The 24,373-nt window shown below is 39.1% G+C and overlaps 1 protein-coding gene across 1 annotated transcript in view; it reads right to left on the bottom strand.

The window, feature by feature from the left end:
* COL4A1 (collagen type IV alpha 1 chain) overlaps nucleotides 1-24,373 on the bottom strand; it is a 144,501-nt gene that overhangs the window by 13,131 nt on the left and 106,997 nt on the right. The window contains exons 32-47 of the mRNA XM_081312673.1: nucleotides 24,037-24,204; nucleotides 23,602-23,691; nucleotides 18,660-18,812; nucleotides 16,984-17,082; nucleotides 16,710-16,799; nucleotides 16,422-16,561; nucleotides 14,862-14,988; nucleotides 14,469-14,549; nucleotides 12,699-12,797; nucleotides 11,980-12,030; nucleotides 8,993-9,178; nucleotides 8,518-8,651; nucleotides 3,182-3,254; nucleotides 2,468-2,539; nucleotides 2,136-2,264; nucleotides 58-156 (exon numbers count right to left, since the gene is read on the bottom strand). Coding sequence (XP_081168799.1) covers nucleotides 58-156; nucleotides 2,136-2,264; nucleotides 2,468-2,539; nucleotides 3,182-3,254; nucleotides 8,518-8,651; nucleotides 8,993-9,178; nucleotides 11,980-12,030; nucleotides 12,699-12,797; nucleotides 14,469-14,549; nucleotides 14,862-14,988; nucleotides 16,422-16,561; nucleotides 16,710-16,799; nucleotides 16,984-17,082; nucleotides 18,660-18,812; nucleotides 23,602-23,691; nucleotides 24,037-24,204 — 1,791 coding nt within the window. The remainder of the gene's footprint in view (nucleotides 1-57; nucleotides 157-2,135; nucleotides 2,265-2,467; nucleotides 2,540-3,181; nucleotides 3,255-8,517; nucleotides 8,652-8,992; nucleotides 9,179-11,979; nucleotides 12,031-12,698; nucleotides 12,798-14,468; nucleotides 14,550-14,861; nucleotides 14,989-16,421; nucleotides 16,562-16,709; nucleotides 16,800-16,983; nucleotides 17,083-18,659; nucleotides 18,813-23,601; nucleotides 23,692-24,036; nucleotides 24,205-24,373) is intronic.

A 24,373-nucleotide genomic window follows, 5' to 3' on the forward strand; every position in this document is an offset into this window, starting at 1 on the left:
TTCACTGAATTTACTATGAGGCTATTAAACTGGCTACAGTAATATGTTCAGACTTGCCTGGAGGACCCACAGGGCCTCTTTCTCCTTTCTGACCAGGTGTGCCATCAAATCCTGGTAGTCCTTGGGGGCCAGTCAAACCCTCAGGTCCTATTACACCTATTGAAATGAAAATGCACAGTCACAACTCACTTATAGTATTCCAGTCATGAAGAATAGGGATGAAGATGAATAACAAAATAACAGAGTAACAGAATAACAGAGTTGGAAGGGACCTTGGAGGTCTTCTAGTCGAACCTCCTGCTCAAACAGGAGACCCTATACCATTATAGACAAGTGGCTGTCCAGACTCCTCTTAAAAGTCTCCAGTGACGGAGCACCCACAACTTTGGAAGGCAAGCTGCTTCACTGGTTAATTGTTTTCCCTGTTAGGAAGTTTCTCCTTAGTTCTAGGTTGCTAGCAATAGTAGAGCCTTCACTGGGGCAAATCACGGAAGCACAAGAGGCCCACTGTCAGGTTCTCAAATCCTTACTGTCTCCCTTCCATATATATATTCTTATGCTTTGCTTTTGGGCCTGCCATTTAGCTGCAGGGAGGGGGGATATTTGCTTTCGCTTGGGATAACTTTTGCTTTCTGCTTTCCTTCTTCCACCTCTATCATCTTGAGAAAAGAATGTGTCTCCCTTATCAGGGAGATGGTTCCAGAGAAACGAAAGCTGGAGAAGACCTTGAGATGCCCGCCAACTGTACCAGTTACCCACTCATTGTGCCACCTGTGGATTGGCTGGATTTCAAATGGACGTTATGACTTTGGTGGGAGGAGGAATATTGCTACTTTAATTACACTGTTCATGTGGGATTTTCCTTAGATCTTGCCTTGACTTCCCTTCTGTCACTAGCCCCTAATAAAAGTTTCCTTTTGAGACAATGCCTGTTTTTCAAGAGTTCTTCTTTCTTGGGTGGTTAGCTGATGTGGGTCCTTACACCTACATTCTTCTTTCATTCAATGCAACCTTATGCTTCATTTTCACTGGCGAGAATATCTAGAACTGAATACATGTCTTCTGCATCAGTATGTTTTGCAGACACATTCATGTTAAATTCCACAGCACTGGGGAATCTTAAGAGTTAAATCAGGTCATCTGAAATGGTTATAACTCCACTAGTCATGAAAGTCACTTTTAAAAATGGCCATCTGGATAATTTTCCAATATTGAGTTTTCTTCACCTGAGTACCAAAAGTGCACTTATTGGCAACATAGTAGTATGCATGAATAGAACCAGTGTAAGAGGATTTTAATTCCTGTGTGCAACATAGGAAAATTTTGGAAGTTTAGTTTGTTGCATTCTTGCTGCCTGGATAAGGTGGCTTGATCAACAGAAGTTATTAGGGTGTCCCTATGTTTGACAAATCGACTATTTTGTTGGAATGAAGTAATATAACATCATGGAAGCATTTTCTTCTTGCAGTTTCTGTTTCAGCATGCTGTATGAAGTTAAAGATAAACCACACTGTAAAAATTAAAGACATGTGAATCTGAAGAATTATCAAGTTATCATTTGCTTGGGAAGTAAAAATAAGATGTATATTAAAATATGAATTCTATACATTTTTTCCCAAGGAAAAAAACCTGTATTTGGTCTATTTTATGCTAAAGTCTCATCAGTAACTATAATATTTGGAAACAGTAACTTGGTCATTGCTTATCACATTCTAACAAATTATGTTATTTTTCCTGTTCTCTGAGCTACGGTCCTCTATCATTCCCCCTTCACTACTGCAGGGGACGAGGATGAACAACATGGGAAAATATCATATAGCTTTCCACAGTGCAAAAATGGAACCTGGTGCCTTGTAGGCCAGAAAAATGTAAGCATGATCTTTCTACTTTCTACTTTTTTCTACCAAAGTATTACTGTTATTATGATGTCAAAAACATAGCATAACAAAACTGTCTTTACCACAAAAAATATAACTTTATAACAATGCCCTGTTATAATCAAAGCAGCTATCCAATTTCCAAAGCCTATTAAAAGGCTCTGGATTTAGAGTAAAGTTGTGTAAGACGTCTTGGCAGAGCAAGAGGTACTCCTGCCAATTACATCAAGAAGCAATTCTCAATCTTCATCCTTTTACCTTGTTGCCCTTTCGGTCCTGGAGAACCAGGAAATCCTTTGGGGCCAGCAGGGCCTAAAAGACCAGGTAGGCCTGGTTCACCTTTCTGAAGTTGAAAAGGGCCTGGAGGACCTGGCGGGCCTGGCAGACCTAGCATGGATAAAGCAAGAAGCACAGTAAGCCAACATCCACAGAAGCCAGACAATCAAAGGATCAGAAGGACACCTTCTATGGGATGTGGATATAAAAAAAGATATTGTATGGATTTCGCCAAGTTATTTCAGCTCTTTGTCAATAACACAATTCTTTCCAAAATGGTCAAATCTGGAATAAAAAATGCCGTCACCACGTACCTTTAGTTCCAGTAAACCCTTGGTCACCTTGTACTCCCTTGGATCCAGGGAAACCTGTAGAACCTTTTAGACCTGGAAATAAAGGAAATCTTCATTGCTACCAAGTGAAGCTGTTCCTTTATTTATTTTTAATTCTTCATTCATATCCAATGGTATCAACCCAGTCCCACTGATTCATCCTTATGTTTGAATACTTCTTGACTTTTTAATTCATTTTTATGTACCGTATTCATTCTTTTTAATCCTCTCATCATTATTTTTCTTCTTATTTGCTTAAGGTAAAAGGGTAAAGCTTCCTCCCCCCCCCCCCCGCCACAACTAATGAGACGAAGGCCTGAGAAATAGTATGTGGCAGTTTATCCCTCACAGCCACAACAATTGCTCCATTTGTCTTACTACACAGATTTCAAATATATCATGACTTCAACTAAGGAGATTTAAAATGTTCTGAATTTGAAATGTTCTGCCCTTTGTCCTGTTCATACTGCAATAGTTCTGGCTGTGGCTGTGTCAGAAGTGTTCAAAGCTTGAAATGGTCCTGTTTTAAGCTGCCTCAAGCTTGGGACACTTCCAACGTGACTGAGCTATTTCTGGTGAAGTTGGAGCCACTGTTTCTCCTTCAAATGAATCGGAAATGCAATATTAGCAATAGAGACAGTATTTTTTCTTTGTGTGGTACAAAATCAGAGCAGAAAGAATATTTTTTTCTCATACCTTGGGGCCCTGGAATTCCAGGAGGTCCCATGTCACCTTTCTGACCAGAAGCTCCAGGGAAACCAGGATTGCCCTGGATAAGACAAAAGAACCCTCAGTTCTGGTGCTTAAGCAGTTTGACAGAAGCATGGGTAATTTCTTAAAATAGCAATATCATGCAAATCAATGAAATTCTTCTAAATAAGAGAGAAAATTAGAATTGTACACAGCAATTCTGAGTTTTGGCTCATATCCAAAGAATTAACACCAGAGAGTATGAGGCTTTTAAAAATTAGACAAACAGAAACTAGAACAGATGTCAAACCCGCGACATCACATGACATCACACAATGGATGGTTTTGCCATTGCCGCAATGGGGTGGGCGTGGCTTCCACATGACGCATTTGGGCCATGGGCCGGCAGTTTGACACCCCTGAGCTAGAACATTCCTCACTGCTTCAGATGTTATGACAAAATTATCTGGATCCCTTCAAATCCAGCTTTGCAGATCAGGAGTATTCCTATATGGATTTCTATTCTACCTTATTGCAATTCACATATTTCTTGAAATTGTCCTTTTGTACTTCATGATCGGAAGAAATTTATCCATTTTCAGGATTGACCAGCAAAGAAAGATACACATGTGATATTTGGATGAAATATTATCACTCTGCTTAATTAATTGGAAAGCATCCTGGAATGATTTCTATGGGGATTTTGGAGTACAATACCTGTCATTTCCAGGTAGATAAAACTGAAATTCGAAATTAATTAAACTTGAGCTTAAATTCTGGGGAAGTTTATGATAGTGAGCGATAAGCAGACTCTGAATCTAAGTTCCCTGATGTTCTTCACTTTTTAATGCTTAAGTACTCTTGAGTCTTTTAAGTCTCTCAGTCAAGCAAACTGGCTGTTATGAAGTGGCTTACAAACACTTCATTCATTGAGGAGAAGGCAGCACCAATGCTCTTTCTCCATCAAATTGGATATCCAAATGTAATTCTATCACTGGGCAATCATTTGCTAAAATAAGGAAATGGATTTAAATTATTTAAATTAAATGTGTCTGCTTGCAAAGGAAGATGCAGCAGAAGCAAAGGTGTCCAATTTCCAGAGTCCAACAAACAGGGCCACTGGTAATAGATAATTGCCTTTAGTTCCTCACTTGGAATGTTAACTATAATGGTTATAGACTATTTTGTGAATAAGTGATGAAAGCTGCAGAAAGAGCCACTAATAAAGAGATCTGAGATTTTTTACTCAGAGGTAATTGGCTTTCCCCTTCATGGATTACTGCCTTGTCGTGGCGAAGGGGCTTGCGTAATTCAATGAAGCTATGAGCTATGCCGTGCAGGGCCACCCAAGATGGACAGGTCATAGCCGAGAGTTCTGACAAAACGTGATCCACTGGAGAAGGAAATGGCAACCCACTCCAGTATCTTTGCCATGAAAACCCTATGGACAGTACCAAAAGGCAAAACGATATGATGCTGGAAGATGAGCCCCTCAGGTCGGAAGGCGTCCAATATGCTACTGGGGAAGAGCAGAGGGCTAGTACTAGTAGCGCCAGAAAGAATGAAGCGACTGGGCCAAAGCCGAAAGGACGCTCAGCTGTGGATGTGTCTGGTGGTGAAAGGAAAGTCCGATGCTGTAAAGATTTTTTCTCCATAGGAACCTGGAATGTAAGATCCATGAATCAAGGAAAGCTGGACGTGGTCAAACAAGAGATGACAAGACTGAACATCGACATCTTAGGTATCAGCGAACTAAAATGGACAGGAATGGGTGAATTTAATTCAGATGACCATCAGGTATACTACTGCGGACAAGAATCCCTCAGAAGAAATGGAGTAGCCTTCATAGTCAATAAAAAAATAGGAAAAGCAATACTGGGATACAATCCTCAAAATGACAGAATGATCTCAGTTCGAATCCAAGGCAAACCATTCAATATCACAGTAGTCCAAGTCTATGCCCCAACCACCAGTGCTGAAGAGGATGAAATTGATCGGTTCTACGAAGCCCTACAGCACCTTATAGAACTAACACCAAAAAATGATGTCCTTATCATCATGGGGGATTGGAATGCTAAAGTAGGAAGCCAAAAGATAACTGGAATAACAGGCAAGTTTGGCCTTGGAGTACAAAATGAAGCAGGGCACAGGCTGATAGAATTTTGTCAAGAGAATACGATGGTCATAGCAAACACTCTTTTCCAACAACCCAAGAGACGGCTCTACACATGGACATCACCAGACGGTCAACACAGAAATCAGATTGACTATATGCTCTGCAGCCAAAGATGGAGAAGCTCTATACAGTCAGTAAAAACAAGACCAGGAGCTGACTGTAGCTCAGACCATGAGCTTCTTGTTGCAAAGTTTAGGCTTAAATTAAAGAAAGTAGGGAAAAGCGCTAGGCCAGTCAGGTATGAATTAAATCATATCCCTGTTGAATATACAGTAGAGGTGACAAATAGATTTAAGGAATTAGATCTGATAGACAGAGTGCCTGAAGAACTATGGACAGAGGTTCGTGACATTGTACAACAGGTAGCAACCAAAACCATCCCAAAGAAAAAGAAATGCAAGAAAGCAAAATGGCTGTCTGAGGAAGCTTTGCAAATAGCTGAGGAAAGGAGGGAAGCGAAAGGCAAGGGAGAAAAATATAGATATGCCCAATTGAATGCAGAATTCCAGAGAATAGCTAGAAGAGATAAGAATGCCTTCTTAAATGAACAATGCAAAGAAATAGAAGAAAACAATAGAATAGGGAGGACCAGAGATCTTTTCAAGAAAATTGGAGAGATGAAAGGAATGTTTCATGCAAAAATGGGCATGATAAAGGACCAAAACGGCAGGGACCTAACAGAGGCAGAAGAGATTAAGAAGAGGTGGCAAAATTACACAGAAGAACTATACAAGAATGAGCTTAACGTCCCTGATAATCACAATGAGGTGGTCACTGACCTTGAGCCAGACATCCTAGAATGTGAAGTGAAGTGGGCCTTAGAAAAGCTGAGCAACAACAAAGCTAGTGGAGGTGACAGTATTCCAGCTGAGCTATTCAAAATCTTAAAAGACAGTGCAGTAAAAGTGCTACACTCAATTTGCCAGCAAATTTGGAAAACTCAACAGTGGCCACAGGATTGGAAAAGATCAGTTTACATTCCAATTCCAAAGAAAGGCAGTGCCAAAGAATGTTCAAACTATCGCACCATTGCACTCATTTCTCATGCTAGTAAAGTCATGCTTAAAATCCTACAAGCTAGACTTCAGCAGTATGTGGATCGAGAACTACCAGAAGTACAGGCAGGATTTCGAAGAGGCAGAGGAACTAGAGATCAAATTGCCAACATACGCTGGATCATAGAGAAAGCTAGAGAGTTCCAGAAAAACATCTACTTCTGCTTCATTGACTATGCTAAAGCCTTTGATTGTGTGGATCATAACAAACTGTGGCAAGTTCTTAAAGAGATGGGAGCACCAGACCATCTTATTTGTCTCCTGAGAAACCTATATGCGGGTCAAGAAGCAACAGTGAGAACTGGACACGGAACCACTGATTGGTTCAAAATTGGGAAAGGAGTCTGGCAAGGCTGTATACTGTCGCCCTGCCTATTTAACTTATATGCAGAGCACATCATGAGAAAGGCAGGGCTAGATGAATCAAAAGTTGGAATTAAGATTGCCGGAAGAAATATCAACAACCTAAGATACGCAGATGATACCACTCTAATGGCAGAAAGTGAAGAAGAACTAAAGAGCCTCTTGTTGCAGGTGAAGAAGGAGAGTGCAAAACTTGGGTTGAAACTTAACATTAAGAAAACCAAGATCATGGCATCTGGCCCTCTCAATTCCTGGCAAATAGATGGGGAAGAAATGGAAGTAGTGACAGATTTTATTTTCCTGGGCACCAAGATCACTGCAGATGGGGACTGTAGCCAAGAAATTAAAAGACGCTTGCTCCTGGGGAGGAAAGCCATGGCAAATCTAGACAGCACACTAAAAAGCAGAGACATCACCCTGTCAACAAAAGTGCGTATAGTCAAGGCTATGGTCTTCCCAGTTGCAATGTATGGCAGTGAAAGTTGGACCATAAGAAAGGCTGAGCGCCAAAGAATTGAGGCCTTTGAACTATGGTGCTGGAGAAGACTCCTGCGAGTCCCTTGGACTGCAAGGCGATCAAACCGGTCAGTCCTAGAGGAGATCAATCCTGACTGCTCTTTAGAAGGCCAGATCCTGAAGCTAAAACTCAAATACTTTGGCCACCTAATGAGAAGGAAGGACTCACTGGAGAAGAGCCTAATGCTGGGAAAGATTGAGGGCAATAGAAGAAGGGGACGACAGAGAATGAGGTGGCTGGATGGAGTCACTGAAGCAGTAGGCGTGAGCCTAGATGGACTCCAGAAGATGGTAGAGGACAGGAAGGCCTGGAGGAATGTTGTCCATAGGGTCGCGATGGGTCGGACACGACTTCGCAGCTAACAACAACAACAAAATTGGCTTTAGCAAAGACAAAATGAGCTTTTGAGACTCAGAGTGAAGCTGTTGAAAGTATAAAGCACTTCTTTACATGCTGACATAAGGTATTTATTGTTGGTGAGGTTCTGTTCCCCCTTCCCAATAAAGTAAATGAAACCACAGGTGTATCCTTAATGGTACACTGATTGAGATCCATTAGTTTCTCTGTAAGGAAATGTTGCCTATCCAATAGTTGATAAAAGGATTTGGGCTAAGTCAGAGCTTTCTCTTCCAGTGATAATATTCTTTCAAAGGCCAGGGAGTGGCTTGCCTACTGCTATGAAAGGACCCCCTCAGTATTTTTATGTGAACATTCAAATTTGTTTTCCTTTATTTGAAAGCTGCAAGATTAATTTCTTTATGCACTTTGATAAATGTATGAACATCTGCTCTTGAAGTGCTCAAATTCTTCTGCATTCTACCGAGCTCCTTCCATCACTGATAGAAGCTCTGACTTGATTAAGATCAAGGTAAAGAAAGGAAGAGAATATATGGTCTGTCTGTCCTACAGGTCAAAGCAAGCAGTGGGTGAGAGCAATAATCCTTGGAGCTGTTTGTGATCCTCTTTTTGAAAGCCATTTCAGTCAGTGATAAAGTGGAATTCCACAACAAGGAGGGACAAGCAGCAAAAGTCTTGCCACCTGAGTCCATCTTATCCATGGAAAGTTTAGGATTTGGTAAAATATATGTTCTTTAAATATTACCAGCCTTACTCAGAGCACTTTGCTCTTAGAAGATAATCCATTAACTGAAAATAATGAGCTCCTTGTGCTAGTATGTGGTTATGTGTAACAATTGTAGAGCAACCGGTCATGGTTGTAACAATAACTTACAGGGATTCCTTGAACTCCCACATCACCTTTGGGTCCAGGTCTCCCAGGTTGCCCTGGCCAACCTGAAGTTCCTTTTTCTCCTTTTTCTCCTGGTAATCCTGAAGCTCCTACAGATCCTTGAGGCCCAGGAAGCCCTAACAGGGAAAAAGTATTTCTTGACTAGATTTGTTTTGCAAGTAAACAAGTATGAGCGTGGCTTGTTATTGTTTTTTTTAAAACAAAGACTGTACTTGGAGATAACAAATAATAAGGTTTCACATATGGATTCTGACTACTAATTTATCTAATATTCACAAACTTGTAGTAAACAAAAAAGCTGTAATATAACTTCATTGTGACAGTTACAAAAAATCCTGCTTCTTCTCTGAGGTAGCATTTTTAAGGTAGTATTTATACAGTATTTATAAATGTATTCAGTCAAACTTACTTAAAAATAAGTCATTTTATTTATGGTTAATTAAAACTGGTACATTACCTTGAAGCCCCGGTTGCCCTTGGGGCCCCCGGTCACCCTTGGGTCCCTCACCAATCCTCCCTGGTAACCCAGGAAGGCCTGGTTGGCCTGGGGGACCTTGTGGGCCAACAAATCCAATATCTCCCTTTGTGCCAGGAACTCCTGGATTCCCAGGACTCCCTGGAGAGCCCACGTCTCCTTTGGGACCTAAGATTGAAAACAACCCACTTTGTGGTTAGATGAAATATAAACACACTGAATACCCAAGTTGATCCCTAGGAAGAATACCCACATACTTAGTTAAATGATCCTAACAAAGATATTGCGTTATAATTTCATAGGGATCAGAAGTGATCAGAGCTTGCCCTACTAAAACTTGTCATTGAACCAGGGGTGGGGGAAGAGGGAATCTCTCCTTTAAACTTTCAATTCTGTTGCAGGCTGAACTGATTCTGGCCTAAACACTACTTAGAATATATAAAGAAATAATAATCGTGCAGCTAAAAAGAGAACTATGACTTGAGATTGCTGGCTGGCATGACTTCTAATTTTCCTAAGGAAAAACTCTCCAAGATAAATAGTTTAATTTGACAAGTGCTTTAAGCTACGTAAAGAAAAACTGGTACTGTCAGAATTAAATCTGAAGTGGAGAATCTGTGAATTTACTTTAGAAAAATGGATATGGAAGAAAAACAAAAATGAGGGTTTATCTTCCTATCGTCTTCCTATCATCTTCCTATCATCCATTTTTCAATAACCAGAATGTCTTTCTACCAAGATGATGATGATGATGATGATGATGATGATGATGATGATGATGATATCTATTCAGTTGTGTCCGACTCTTGGTGATTCTATAAGCCAAGAGGTCTCCTCCATGTCTTCCAATCTTGCACTAGATTTCTTCGAGTTTTTCTATGGTCTGGCTGGTGTCAGCTTTGATGGTGTTCAGCCATGTTCTTTGACAGCCTGGTTTCCTTTTATTACTAATTCTTCGAAACAGAATGGCTTTTTCCAGTGAATTCCCAACATGACATGGCCAAAGTAAGTGAAATGCAGTTTCATGATTTTGCCTTCCATTGACAAGTCTGTTGTTATGCACCCCAGTACTTGCTTATTAGACAAGAAGGACTATCATTTCTGAAAATACACTCTTCATCTTTGGATTACAAAGGCTGGCAAGTATAAATATTTGGACATCATCAAAAGCTTGTGCTGAAGCATGACGCCAGTTTGAAGTTGCTCTGTGAGCTTAGAACCCAGATCCTTCTGGAATTCACTCAGGAAAAAAGAGCCAAGAACAGTAACTGCCTAAGTGTGGCTTTCTCTGCCCTTAAGAGCTTCATTGCAAGGAATCATAGGGCTGGAAGGGAGCTTGGAGATCTTCTAGTCCAGGGGCCTTCAACCCCTGGTCTGTGGACCGGCACCGGTCCACACAAACAAGCAAAGCCCCGTCTATGGGATGCAGGCAGCACACAAAACCACGTCCCCTCCAGTCCACACAAAAACCTCTTTACATGGAACCAGGCCCTGGGGCCCAAAAGATTGAGGACCTCTATTCCAGTCCAATCCCCTGCCCAAGGCAAGGAGTCCTTATTGTTTCATGGAGAAGTGGTTGTCCAATCTTTTCTTGAAAACCTCCAGCAATGGATCACCCAGAACTCCAGGGGCCAAGCTGTTCCATTGATCAATTGTTCTCCTTGTCAGAAAAATTCTTGTTATTTTCAGGTTGAATCTCCCTCTAACAAGCTCCCACTCATTGCTTCTTGTCCTGCCCTCAGGTGCTTTGAACAATAATTGCCCCACTCTTCCCTGTGACAGCCCTTTAAGTACTGGAAGTCAAATATCTCCCCTCAGCCTCCTCTTTATTAGGCTAAACATACCTAGTTCCTTTAGCTGTTCATCATATAATTTAGCTTCTAGACCCTTTATCATCTTTATTGCTCTTCTTTGCACATTTTCTTGTCTCAGCATCTTTTTTGTATCATGGTGACCAGAACTGGACACAGTATTCCAAGTATGGCCTGACCAGTGTAGTATTAAGTGGTACTATCACTTCTTGTGAGCATCTGTTGATGCAGTCTGGAACTGTGTTGGTGTTTTTGGCAGCTGCAGCACACTGCTGGCTCATATTTAAGTGGTTGTCCACTAGGAGAGCCCTCTCACAGGAAAAAAAACATTTCAAGTCAGAAAGGTTGAGGAGACATCATTACATTCCTTGTTATGTCATGCCTAAGATCCCCTCTTGCAGACATGATTTCTGGGGTTTTATGAGAGGAGAGAGAACCAGTTCTCTAGGGGAAGCCATAAAGTTAAGCCATAAAGACGAGTCTTGGTTACAAGGAAAAAGCTATCTAGGCCTTGAAAACAGCTCAGCAGTGTTATCAGTAGTAGTCTACACAAAATGTCACTGGTTAGAAGAATTAATTTCCTCCAAATTTACAAGCCACTTAAATGGAGGGATGGTGGTAGTTCTGGGAGGAATGCTTTTTCAAGTTATAAATATGGGTGAATTCTAGAAGGAGAGGAGAGAGTGAATCTCTTTTTTCTTCTAACTAGGAACATCATGCTGTTTTAAAATTAAAACAACAGCAAAGCCAAAAATGGGAATTGGGGTTGTGGAGGTAGGGATTGCCAGATGCCCACCCGCAAAACAAGCTCCCTCAGCCATAGCAGTAGGAGTTTCTTCTTATTCAGTCAATGATTGATCCGTTCTGCTGTGCAGGTCTGATTGGGGGTGGAACAGAGCACTACAAAAGTCTAGCCACAGCACAGGAAACACTCCATAGAGCTGCAAGAAGCTAAGCCGAGCATGGAAAGAAATCACAGAGTTTGTGCAAAGCTCAAAATACAGCTGAAACATGCATGTTTTGCTTTATTTTGAGCAAAGAAGACTCCAAGTGGGCATTTCAACCTGAGATATTTATGGCTTAGAACATCTTACGTGTCATTAATGGCAAAGAAAAATGAAAACAGTAGATGGGACTATTGAGTTCTTAATAAGTTACCTCTTTCTCCTTTTGCACCTGGAATTCCAGGAAATCCTCTCCCTGGAAGACCTGTAAAGATGAACACAGGAACTGAGAAATTGAGAAACATACAGTATGTTCCCTAAATAGTCCAATTGGGTGATAGCTTCGTATATTAGAATAGAATTACACTGTTACTCTAAAATTTTCCTCATATCGTGGAACATTTATATTTGTAAATTTTCTCTTCTTTCCATAATGTGGCAACTAAACTGGACAGAAAGACAGACAGATAGATATAGATATAGACAGACAGACAGACAATTTCTATCCCTTTGGCTCTTGCACACCCTTCTTAAGAAAAATGTGTACAAGAAGGGTGGGTGGGGGGAGAAGGGAAGTGAAGGTAGAGAAGGAAAAGTGCAAATTAATTTATAGTAGCACATTCTGTCAAAATACTGTAGCTTTGAAAATCCTGAATGGCTTTCAGAGGGCCCAGGAGAATAAGTGCAGAGACAGTGCACAATCAGATATGTTTAGATTGTTCTGTATTACTAACTGGTTTCCTAGGAAAATCTCCATCAATTTCCTCACGTATCATTCATTTTCTCTTTATACTATATATAAAACAGTGGTTATATTTTTAGCCTTTCAAATGACAAAGATCTTTAGAGATTCCCGACAATTCTTATCACAACCCCGCATCTGACACAACACACATATTTAATGTCAGAAAACCAAGGAGATTAAAGTCTTACCTGAATCACCTTTTGAACCAGGAGTGCCTGGGATTCCGTCATAACCTGGCTCACCTTTTTCTCCAGCAATTCCCTGTGAACCCTGTGCTCCAGGGTCACCTGCAAAATAGTAATATAGTATTCATCATGCTGAGAAATGAACAAATACATTATTTATGCATCAGGAGGAGCTTTCTTCTATGTTTACCACCAGTGTGTGTGTGTGTGTGTGTGTGTGTGTGTGTGTGTGTGTGTGTGTGTATGTGTGTGTATGTGTGTTTATTGTTGGGTGTCTTTGAGCCCTTTGAGGTGGGCCAGGTCAGGAAACTGATTCCACTAGTCTGACTGGAATGGTACTTTATTGAGCCAGGCTACACTAGCAGAATGTTGAGCGTGACCTTGTTCTTTGATCTTCTCTCTGTTTCCTGGGCTAACAACATGCTTTTGTTTTTGTAACTGTATCTGCATAGTTCCTCCAAAGTATCTCTGTGGCTCTCTACACTTTGTGTGTGTGAGAGAGGGAGGGAGAGACAAAGTACCTGATAAATTTCATTTCATTCCTTTCAGTTGGATGACTGACAGGTCACTGAAACTCTAGGATGAACTAAAAAGAGTTTTTGTTTTTCTAACTCCCCTTTGTTCAGACAGGAGAAGTTGTGATGAGACTTCAAGAAGTCACAGCAGTGATTACCCTGCTGCCTCCAATTTATACGTTGCTGTTTAAGGTAAATTCTGTCCAATTTCCATTAAACAGTTAAACTATGGCCACACATCCAAACAGAATAAACACAATAAATAGTAAATGTGATCACTAAAGCACAAAGCTCTCATGGGATCTTAAGCAGGAACACCTGGAAGCTTGTAAGGTTTCAAGTGAGAACATGCAAGGTTTTGATCATTTATAATGTTTGAACTGATTTTTATTTTTTATCTGTGAAAAATCAGTGTTGCAATATGGTACAAGGGTCTGACACAAGTGCATAAGTGTTACAGAATCTTGCTCTAATACCAAAAGCACTGATTGAATGGAAGAGCAATAAAAATTCATTTTTATTTTTTACTATGATGAAAAGTTCTTAATTTGGTTAATAGATGGAAGAAGATCTAAAGATCAATCAATATGATCCCTAATGACTTGGAGATATATCCAATGTGATTACAATTCAATTTATAAGTAAATCTGTAATTAAAAGTGCATTTGTGCTTGAAACAGAAGTGTGCATGCAGCAGTTCCCCCCAAAGCCAAAGCTCTTGTAAAGTTACCACCAAAAATTAATGAATAATTTTCAATGTTTTTTTTTAAAAAACATGGTTGATAATCATATTAATGGTATTTAATTAATGACATTTAATTTTGATTCAACAGAAATAAATTAAATCAAGCCATTTTTGGTTCAGAGCTCCTCCACTTATTTGAGTACTATTTTGTAATGTTGTTGAATATGTATTGCATTGTAATATAAGTATAATGCATTCAAAGGCCAGTGCAGACGTTGGAATCAAAACAAATTTGTGCATTTCTAGTCTAAGATTAATGCAAATTTTGTGTAAAAAACACTCAAGCTGAAATAGAGTACACAGTATCTTATTTCATGTATCACAGAAGCAGAGGACACATGTATATCACCTTACTAGTTAGGATCAGATTGCCATCTAGACCTGTGTTTGTTGCCTTTAAGTCATCTTTCAGCATGAACTAATTCAGCTCCAAGTATATGAGACATAAATATCAGAGAAAACCTGTCCTTCCATTGAAATCGCAAAGATGAAGCATTGTCCAAAGTCTTTTACCTGGTTCTCCTTTTAAGCCTGGAAAACCGTTCAAGCCTGGGGTTCCTTTCTGTCCTTTTCCACCTGGCGATCCTGGAACACCTTTTTTAATAACAATAACAATAACAATAACAATAATAACAACAACAACAACAACAACAACAACAGCTACAAAAAACTGCACTACTCAGAACATCTTACGTTTTAAGGAGATACCTGGTTGATACCTAGGATGCTGGCAGCAACCCGTGTCAACCATTAGTGCCAGTCAATTTGAGAGTTCAGTTGACTGAGTTTCATGTTTAATGAATATAAGTTATATAATAATAATAATAATAATAATAATCCACACCTGTTCAATTTATAGCCTAAATATCTGGCATAAAATAATATAGGAAGCCTTGGATCACCCACCTCGAGAACCTGGAAGGCCAGGCTGCCCTTTGATGCCTGGGGATCCAGGTATGCCTGAAATACCTGGAATACCCTTTTCACCTTTCTCTCCTGGTAAGCCTGAACTGCCTGGCCATCCTTGTTGACCCTGTGGACAGAAGAAGAAGAAAAATATTATATCTGGCTTTATTTTTAATCAGTTCTTTTCCAATACCAAGTATTTTTTCCCAGCCATTTGTCCCAAAATTAATTTTAAAATTTGCTATAATATGTAACCTTCAACCATCCAAGAAAGAAAACTATAGTGAGATGTTCCAAAAGATTGGCCCAAAACCTAAATATTCACTGTATGCTATTTATTCTTAAGCTGACTCAGAAATACAGCAGTTGTGTGTTTACATTAACATGTAAACATGTAAAATGTTATGCATATTGTTCTTTGATACTGCCAATTTCAATACACTAAGATGATACCTAGAAAGAGATATTTCCGGAATAGCCCAAGTATGATTTTTGCAAAACCTTGTTCCTAAAGGGATATTTCTTACTGAGAATAGATGCCTGAGTTGATGGAGGTTATGCAAAGTGGGAATGAATAGATCGAAGTTACTTGGACTGTCCCTGTGAACTCTTCTCTGCTGGTGCTCACAAATACATCAAGTATTTGTGAGATCAGCCAAACCCTTTCAAGGAAACTTGTCCACATCTTAAAGGATTTTGATATATTTAGCCTACAAAAGAGACTGAGGAGAAGCATTATAGCAGTCTTCAACTATGTAAAGAATTATCACAAATAAGACCAAGTGGACATTCTCTGTAGCTTTAGTTGACCAAACATGATGTAAAACTGCAAGGAACCTTCTAATTGAACAAGCTACCAGTCAGGAAAACAGACTGCCATGTCAGCTGGTAAGTCCTCCTTTATCTGATAATTTGATAATTTGGTAAATCATTGTCAAAGATGTTATAACTGAGCTGAAATAGATGACCTCTACTGCCAATTCCTAGTCTATATTCTAGGCCACAACAACTCTAACTTAGCCAAAGACATCCTGACTTAGTTGTGCTTTGAATGCGTATACCATTCTTGTGATAAAATCAATCTGGAGTGAATGCATGCATTGGTGCTCTGAAAACATTTGCTTAATTTTTTTCACAGCAGGCTCCACAAAACTCTTCTGAGTCAAATTTTAATGCATATTTCCCACTCCAGAGTAACATGTTAGCTATTTCTCTGTGGTACTTATGCTTCTTACACTCAAGTTGTCAATCTGTTCCTTCACTTCTGACCACACAGTTAATGACAGCTTATTATGCTAGGGAAGAAGGGCTGTTAGAAATGCACATACTTTGCATGAAGAAACCCCCAGACTTTCACTTCTTGTGTCACCAAACAATTCAGGAAAAGACTGCTGCTCCAATTATCTGACTCCGAACAAGACAACTTTTTTTTACTGCATATATCAATTTCCCCCCCGCCCCTCATATTTTTTGATTATTGAAACCTAGTCCTGAATAGCTATCTCTTGAAATTAGAGATACATTAACACAATAATATAAATGCTGAAGGATTATGTATACCTTCTCACCAGAAGTTCCAGGGAAACCAATTCCAGGAAGTCCAACATTTCCTTTCTGTCCTTTTTCACCTTTAACTCCAGGAAATCCTATCTGACCTGTCTCACCTGAAAGGCCTTGCAACCCTTTTTCTCCAGGTGGCCCTGAAAATAAAAGGTCAACATTTGTATTATATTACACATTAAGTATTTGTCTTCCATAAAAGAAAGTTAACTTGAATATTTGAGGTGATGGATGGCAACTTAATCAGTGCAAAATTTCAAATCATCCAGGGTCTATAGTGGGTAGTACCTGGTAAACCCATTTCACCCATTGATCCTTTTTCTCCGGGAAATCCTGGTTCACCCTGGAATCCTGGAGTGCCTGAATCTCCTTTTGATCCTAAATTAAAAAAGAAAATTGGGTTGATTTAAACATACTTTGTTATAGAGATGTAACTGGAGAGGTCTACTAGGTTATGTAAGTACATAGTGATGCTATTAAAAGTAAAATAATAACATGGAAGGGTACCATAAGCTTTCATTCAAAAGAATTCTGGGGGGGAAAAAACCCAAGTGTTTCGTACCTGGTTGGCCTGGTAAACCAGGATCTCCATCCTTGCCTGGCATTCCTGGGCTGCCATAAATTCCTGGAGAGCCTTTTTCTCCTATTACCCCTTTTGCTCCTAAAAATCAAACATGTTGAATTCCTGTCAAGATTCTCTCTCCACCACACTTGAAGTTCTGCATTATATAACTCTGGTTATATCACAAAGATTAATTGATAGAAACGCAGCTCCTAGCACAATACCAAATAGATAGAAACATACAGCTTCTATCCCAGTACGAAATCAAAGAGTACTTTTGAATGTACATGAATATACTGAAACACACAATTTAACATTAACTAGCCCAACCTCAAGCCCAGATTTCAGTAATAATCCTGGACTCAAGAAAAGTCATATTCAGAGGCCCAGTTCATTCAACATGTAACAAGGACTAGCAGAAAAGAAATATACTTTAAGCATCTCACACTTCAGAGGCAAAAATTGCAGTGTGTGGTGCCTTGGTTCAATAACATAAGTAAACCAATTAATTATTCTGCCTGCTAACAAAGTGGTTTTCTTCTCTATGACCAAATCACTGTGTGAGTTAGCACAAACAATAGCGCTTTCAAGTCTAAGAGAGGTCTCCAATAATTCAGCTAAATCCCAGGCCATTCCAGCCCAACACAGGTTGGATCCTGGAGAGGAACAATCTAACTGGATCATCCAAAGGATATACTAATCTGAAACTGCCTCCTAAAATGTAGGGCACTGACTGCTTTATCCTGTTGAATGCACGCTGGAGGGCCTTAATTCTTGCATCAGTGAATGCCATTAAAATTAGTCTGCTCTTTGATAGCCTAGAGACGACCTTAAGTTTAGCCATTCATATTCAAACAGTGACAGAGGTTTCTTTGGTGTGACAATATTATTAAGTATTAAGCAGTACATTTTAGGGTGCGTACAGATTTCTTCTTTATCACTTATGCAGTATATGTTTCAAAGAGCAATACACAGCCCACCTTTCCATTTGCTTCGAGATCAAATTGTTTCATTTCCATAATATTTCTTTAGTCCTGAAGGAAGAAGGATTTTTGCTCTTTGTCTCATTCAGACTCTTGGGGAAGTTGTCTGAGAGAGCTCCTCTGCTTGGCTAAAGCAGAGGAAACTCTTTGATATCAAGGGAAGATGATCTGCCTTTTCAGATGATCCCCATTGAGTTAATGCAGCTGAAAAAAATTCTACCCTCTACAAAGCTATTTTTAGTCTTCCTGATACTCCCACCCCAGCAAAAGGGACTGTTTTACATCTGAAAAGGAAGAAACTAACTAACTACGGAGGAACCTGACTATATAGATTTGTCAACCTAGTATTTGATTTTTAAGCTTAAACGTTGCCCTCCAGCATCCTAAGAAGTATCATTTCAAAGACTAGTCTATCCAATGTGGCCACCATTACTTCCTCCATCACTTTGGAAAGTATATTTTTGTTTTCATTGCTGAGCAAGAGAGAGGTTGGCATCCTGTTGCATGTCTGTAATATCCCTGTCAATAATATTTTCTTGCTTATAAATTCCAGATGGAGTTTAAGGCAAATGTCTGGATAGAAATTAAGTACATGATTATTTGGCATGCCAAAATTATTACTGTCTAAGCTTAGAGGGGAAAATAACCAAAATACAACAGAAACAATGACACACATCATTGAGTTTGACAGACCTTTATCTCCTTGTTCTCCTTTTTCGCCTTTCAGATTTTCCATGTCAACATGCTTCATTGATCCTGGCTCTCCTGGGAGTCCAGCTTCACCTTTTTCACCTTTTAAACCTGGATCACCTCTTTCTCCTGCCACTCCAGGAAAACCTAGGCTACCTACGCAGAACAACACCCAGAGAACATTACAAGGGCACTTTAGCCTTGGCAGTAAGAATGGCATTTTCAAACCTCCAATAGCAAAGTAATTAAAAGATGATCAGCAATAAGTATTAAAAATTCATTACAAGACAACGGCAACAACAGTTTAGCAACAATGACCAAATCAACAACCAAATAATAATGACCAGACTTTGTAGACAACCCTTTAATATGATGATCATTCAATTTTATGCTCCAATTACTGATGCAGAGGTAGAGTAGGTTGATGGCTTTGGTGATCAAGTTCAATTTGGAATCGATAGAACATGCAAGCAAGATGTGCCACTTGTCACTGGCAACTTGGCAGCCTGGCTGGGGGGAGGGGAGAGAGGGGAACTTGGCCTCATGAGTGGTGGGCCAGTGCACAAGCATGCAGTTCAAGGTGCACAAGTTGAGCTGTGCACATGTATGGATGTGCGCTGGCCTGCTCCTTGTGCAATATGAGCTCTGCGTAGTCCACTTCTGAATAGGCCACAGCCCAGTAGCGGGCTGTGGCCTGGAGGTTGGGGACCCCTGGCTTAGCAGAAGGCCAGCTTCTTAATTTTCACCATTCCAATGATTTATTCATAGCTAACACTGTCTTAAAACAAAGAAAATGATGCCTTTATACATGGACATCATCCTACAGAATCCATAGAAATCAAATTGTCTATATTATTCCTAAAAGGTGGTGTAGAAACTCAATTATAGCATCAAAAACATGGCTGACTGCTGACTATGAACGAATCACAAACTGTTCATGTGCAAAGTCTGAGTTAAGCTAAGGAAAAGAAAAAGCAAACCAGCCAATTTGCACGCTAAAACTTAGTTTTCTGAGAAGGCTCTAATGTTGGGAAAGGTGAAAGAGAAGAAGAGAATGACTAGCAGCAAGGTGGATAGACTCAGATACAATAGCAATGAATGGACTATCGGAAGACCTGAAGGACCAGGTTCGGAAACAGATCATTATGGAGAAAATCTTGGGGTTGTTAAGAGTTGGCAATAACTTCATGTATTAAGACAGACTTAATGTTTCCTTTTTACATGTTAATTAGCCACTTTTAAAAAATACAATTATCTGAATTTTAAATTGTGCAAGTATCTTGGAATTACATTTTTATTCTTGCAACTAGACACTTTATACCTGGTTACACATTTAATTAATTTTTCTTCTGTTCAATTGAGTCTGATTCCCAGAGACTGTCTGAACAAGTCCCTGCAATTTTCTTGGCAACGTTGTTCGAAAGTGGTTTTGCCACTGCTTTTTTCCTAGGGCTGACAGAAAGTGACTGGTCCAAAGTCACCCAGCTAACTTTGTGCCTAAGGCAGGACTGGAATTCACAATCTCTAGTTTCTGACATAATGTTTAACCACTGCACCAAAGAGTGCATTTTTAATTTGCATCATAAAACAGATGTAACATTTATGGTGATTCTGGTGACTGAATGGCTCATACAGAACATCCATCAGTACAGGCATTACCTTCAGAACTTTAATTCTTTCAAAATTAGGTTTATCTTTCTCTTTCAATGGGTAAATTACTTCACAAACAGCTAGGGGCTTGTTCTTTACATTTCTCTCCAGCCTATTGTCAGGAGTCCATTCTCTCTCTAATATATTTCTTCATCTGGATCCTAAGGCTACTTTAATTAGAAACAATAGCATACAACTATGATTTTCAGTGCTCTAGTTAAACATTGTCATTTAACCTCATATTGGTTAGATTAGATTAGATAACCTGTATTGTCATTTTTCCCCTGTGGGCACAATGGCACACATTAAAAATGAAATTTAGTTGCTTGCTCTCAAGTGTACACATGCATAACACAAGTGTACACATATTGCTTAACTTAATTCTTGCTACAGCCATGGATGATAGACAACACACATACACACAGAGATAAAGAGAAAGCAAGGCCAGCAACATACATCTGTTAAAAAAATCCTAAATCTAATATTTAATCATGCTTGAGACCATCCAAAAATTACATTACTCATAAAAAGCTTATTTTAATTTGTGTTAACAAAAATAATAGCACATAGATAGCACCTAATTCCAATATTTATTTATTTATGAAAGTACTCTTTCTCTCTCTCATGCACGCATGCACACACACACACACACACACACGCACACACACACACAAATATAGTATATATCATTCAATTAAATGTTGAAAAGGTCATAAACAGAAGGGCACATTTCTATAGAAGTTACACATTCTGGAGAAAGAGAGAGAGAGAGAGAGAGAGAGTGGGAGGGAGGGAGGGAGGGAGGGAGGGAGGGAGAGAGAGAGAGAGAGAGAGAGAGAGAGAGAGAGAGAGAGAGAGAGAGAGAAGTTCCCAGAGGAATGGGGGCGCGAGCACGAGTCCGAAGGCTCAGAAGTCTAAACTTCTGGTTCTGGTGACCAATCCAGATTGATCCTGCAACTATTACACTTTCACATTTTCTAAATTAAACACTTTAAAAGGAGTTTCTATGTTTCTAAATGATGAACAGTTTCTTAGTAATCCTGTTTAATTTTTTTCAACTGAGTTTCTCATTTTCAATTTCAAATTGACATCATCATACAGTAATTTCCATTAGTATTCATCTTATTATAGTGGATAAAGGACTTCCTATGTTCATACATCCTACTCTAAGTTCTTGAAAGAGCCTTTAAAAGCCCAGAAGCATCCTATTTTCCCATGTTTTTTTAAAACTTGTATCCATCTCCATTACTTCTGTTCCAACTTGAAATGGCTATATCAGTCCATCAGGTGGCAATATAGTATTAATTTTTATTTAATCAGCCCTGCAGTTCCCAATTTCTGTCTGGAAAAAACTATTGTTTCATTGCTTAAAGATTGTTAGTTTTACTGTTTTTCAAACACTGTATAGAACTTTCAAACACTTTTTGACCTTTAGTTAATTTAGAGTTTAGTTAACTTAGAGTTAAAAAAGGTCTTCCAAACAACAAGTCTGAAAATCTGACTTAAAGATGTTAAGAAATAAAATAAAATAAAGGTATAAAAGGACTAGACAAAATTGGATTACTGGGATTTTTTCTAAGAGCCTTGAAAATTAAGTAAATAAAATAAAACAGCAGTTTGATGGAAACATGGCTTGTTCAGTCTGTGAGAAGAAACTTGAGATTTTGTAAATTTAGAAATTCAGACACGAGAGGGAACTACCTTTCCAGGGCAGGGAAAAGAACAAAACTGACAAGATGACAGATGAAAACAAGAATCCCTGAGACAGTTCAAAGGATCTTTGAAAAAGTGGGAGAAAAACATAACTAAAGTGATAGCAGTAATTTCTACACCTACCAGCATATTTCTTTAACAAAAAAGAACTCACAGTAAAAGATGTAGAAATCCTAAGTGTTGTGGAAAGATTGGAAAGTGAAAGAAAATGGATTACAAGGCAAAGATGACAAGGTAAGTAGGCAAGTACACTGATGGCCCGGTTTGTGCTTAGAGGAACTCAAAAGAAGAAGTTAGTGAAAACCATCCTGGCAAAATTATGTTCATTTGGATACAGAATTAAAAGTGACTGAATCCAGCAATGCCACCACCTTGCTCCCTAAGAAGGCTAATTAATTAATTAAGGTTAATTAATTAATTAAGGTTAATTAAGGAGAATATTGCCTGTCTATCAACTTTCAATATAAAATCTTTGCTTTTCAAGAGATATTTAATTGTACCCTTTTCTGTTTGGCTATAGATAAATAACAATCAAGTTCTTCCACTTTTTCAGTTACTGTATATGTAAAACAGTTCCATTCATCCACAAAGTCAATGCAACCCATTCATTCTTTTTTCACATATTTGTTGGTGATTTCATCCTCTTTTATTTCCTGTTTAGGATCATCTCAACATTCAACCTTTAAAAATTGATCACTCCACTTATTTTTAGTCCATATTTTCATTACCACATACACTTATTAAATACTTCTTTTTCACTACATTTAACTTATTTTCATGCATCTTCTGACATACCTAACTCACTTCCATATATCAAAGAAGGCAGTAGCACGTTCCAACACACATATTTTGCTTCGTTCGACTTTATATGAAACTAGCACGTACTTCCTTTCTACCATAAGTTGCATATATCCCACATTTTCCAATCTTCATATTTTACCAAGGTACACAAATTCATCTTCTTGCCCTAGTTTTCCCCATTCATGCGTAACCTGCAATAATTCATCCTATTTCCCCTCTCAAACAAAATTACTTTCCTCTTAAATATGTCACTTTTCCAATGCTTGACATTCTGGTGTCACTTCTATATAATTGTTGCTGCAGATCATTCAGTTCTCAGCCCATCATAACAAATACTCTTATAAATTTATTCATAAATGCATCTAAGGGTACATCATACTCGTCGCTCATTGCTGAACCTTTGATTCATCACTTATTCATTTATTCTCCCACTTTGCTTTGCTTCCATCAAGCATCATGCTTACAGCATTCTGGGGTGCACAAAAGGGCCTGAATGTCTGTGGAGATTCTTAGTCATCCAGGTCATAGTTGTCTCAGAGAGGTTTTTTCCCAAAGGCAACTTGACTGTTTCCTTTCCTTCTCCTCCTCCTCCTTCACAGTGCAGTTGCCTTTTGGAAAAAAGCACCTTTGAGACAAGGGCCTGAATGGAACTCTGAGTAGGAGTACAGATATTGGCACGCTCTTAGGGATTTTACTTCTAATTGTTTCGTTTTTAAAACAATTCCTAGAAGCAGATTGCCAAAGTGTGATTGTCATTTGGCTAGCCTTTTGTCATTCTTACCTTTTTCACCTGGAGTTCCAGGAGCTCCTATAGGACCAGAGGGACCTTGAATTCCAGGGGTACCCATAATTCCCATTTCTCCTTTCAGTCCTAAAATCAAATCATATTAATTGTCCACATTATTCATAAGTTTATATAATATATTTCACTTTCTATTTTCACAGTAAACCTGATGAACTTATGTCACTGAAGAAAGATCATAAGCACAGTCATAGTTTCACGAAGCTTAACAGCCAAGTTGCTAGTCCCAATTTTTTTTCACTAAACAAGAACTGCTTGTATGTAGCAAACAAAGGAGAGAAGTGAAACTAAAATTGAATCACATATTAGTGCCATTTTTTTGCTTTAAGATTTTGTTCATTTTCTCTGTGTACTGAAACATAGTACATAAAAAGTTGTAATATATCAAAGAATTAATTACAAAGAATTGCCCACCTGGAACACCTGGATGTCCTTGTTGTCCCTGTAAGCCAGGTAAGCCTGGCAATCCTGGCACACCTGACAGCCCCTGTGTTCCTGGGCTACCTTTATCTCCTTTAAGCCCTGGCATATCCAACCCAGGGACACCCGGATGGCCTCTCTCCCCTTTGACTCCTGGCGGTCCTGCAGGAAACAAAAAGAGGTTTGGAAACAAAATGTTTGACACAGAAAACAGTATATTTGCTCCTAAGCCTAAAAATGTGAAGGGAAAAAAATGCATTTCCAGCTGGGCATCTTCAGATGGTACAACACACTGAAGCAAATAGCAGAGTCAATTGTCACCTCTTCAGGA

This window comes from Vipera berus (genome assembly GCF_964194415.1).
Source record: "Vipera berus genome assembly, chromosome: 1".
Lineage (NCBI taxonomy): Eukaryota > Metazoa > Chordata > Lepidosauria > Squamata > Viperidae > Vipera > Vipera berus.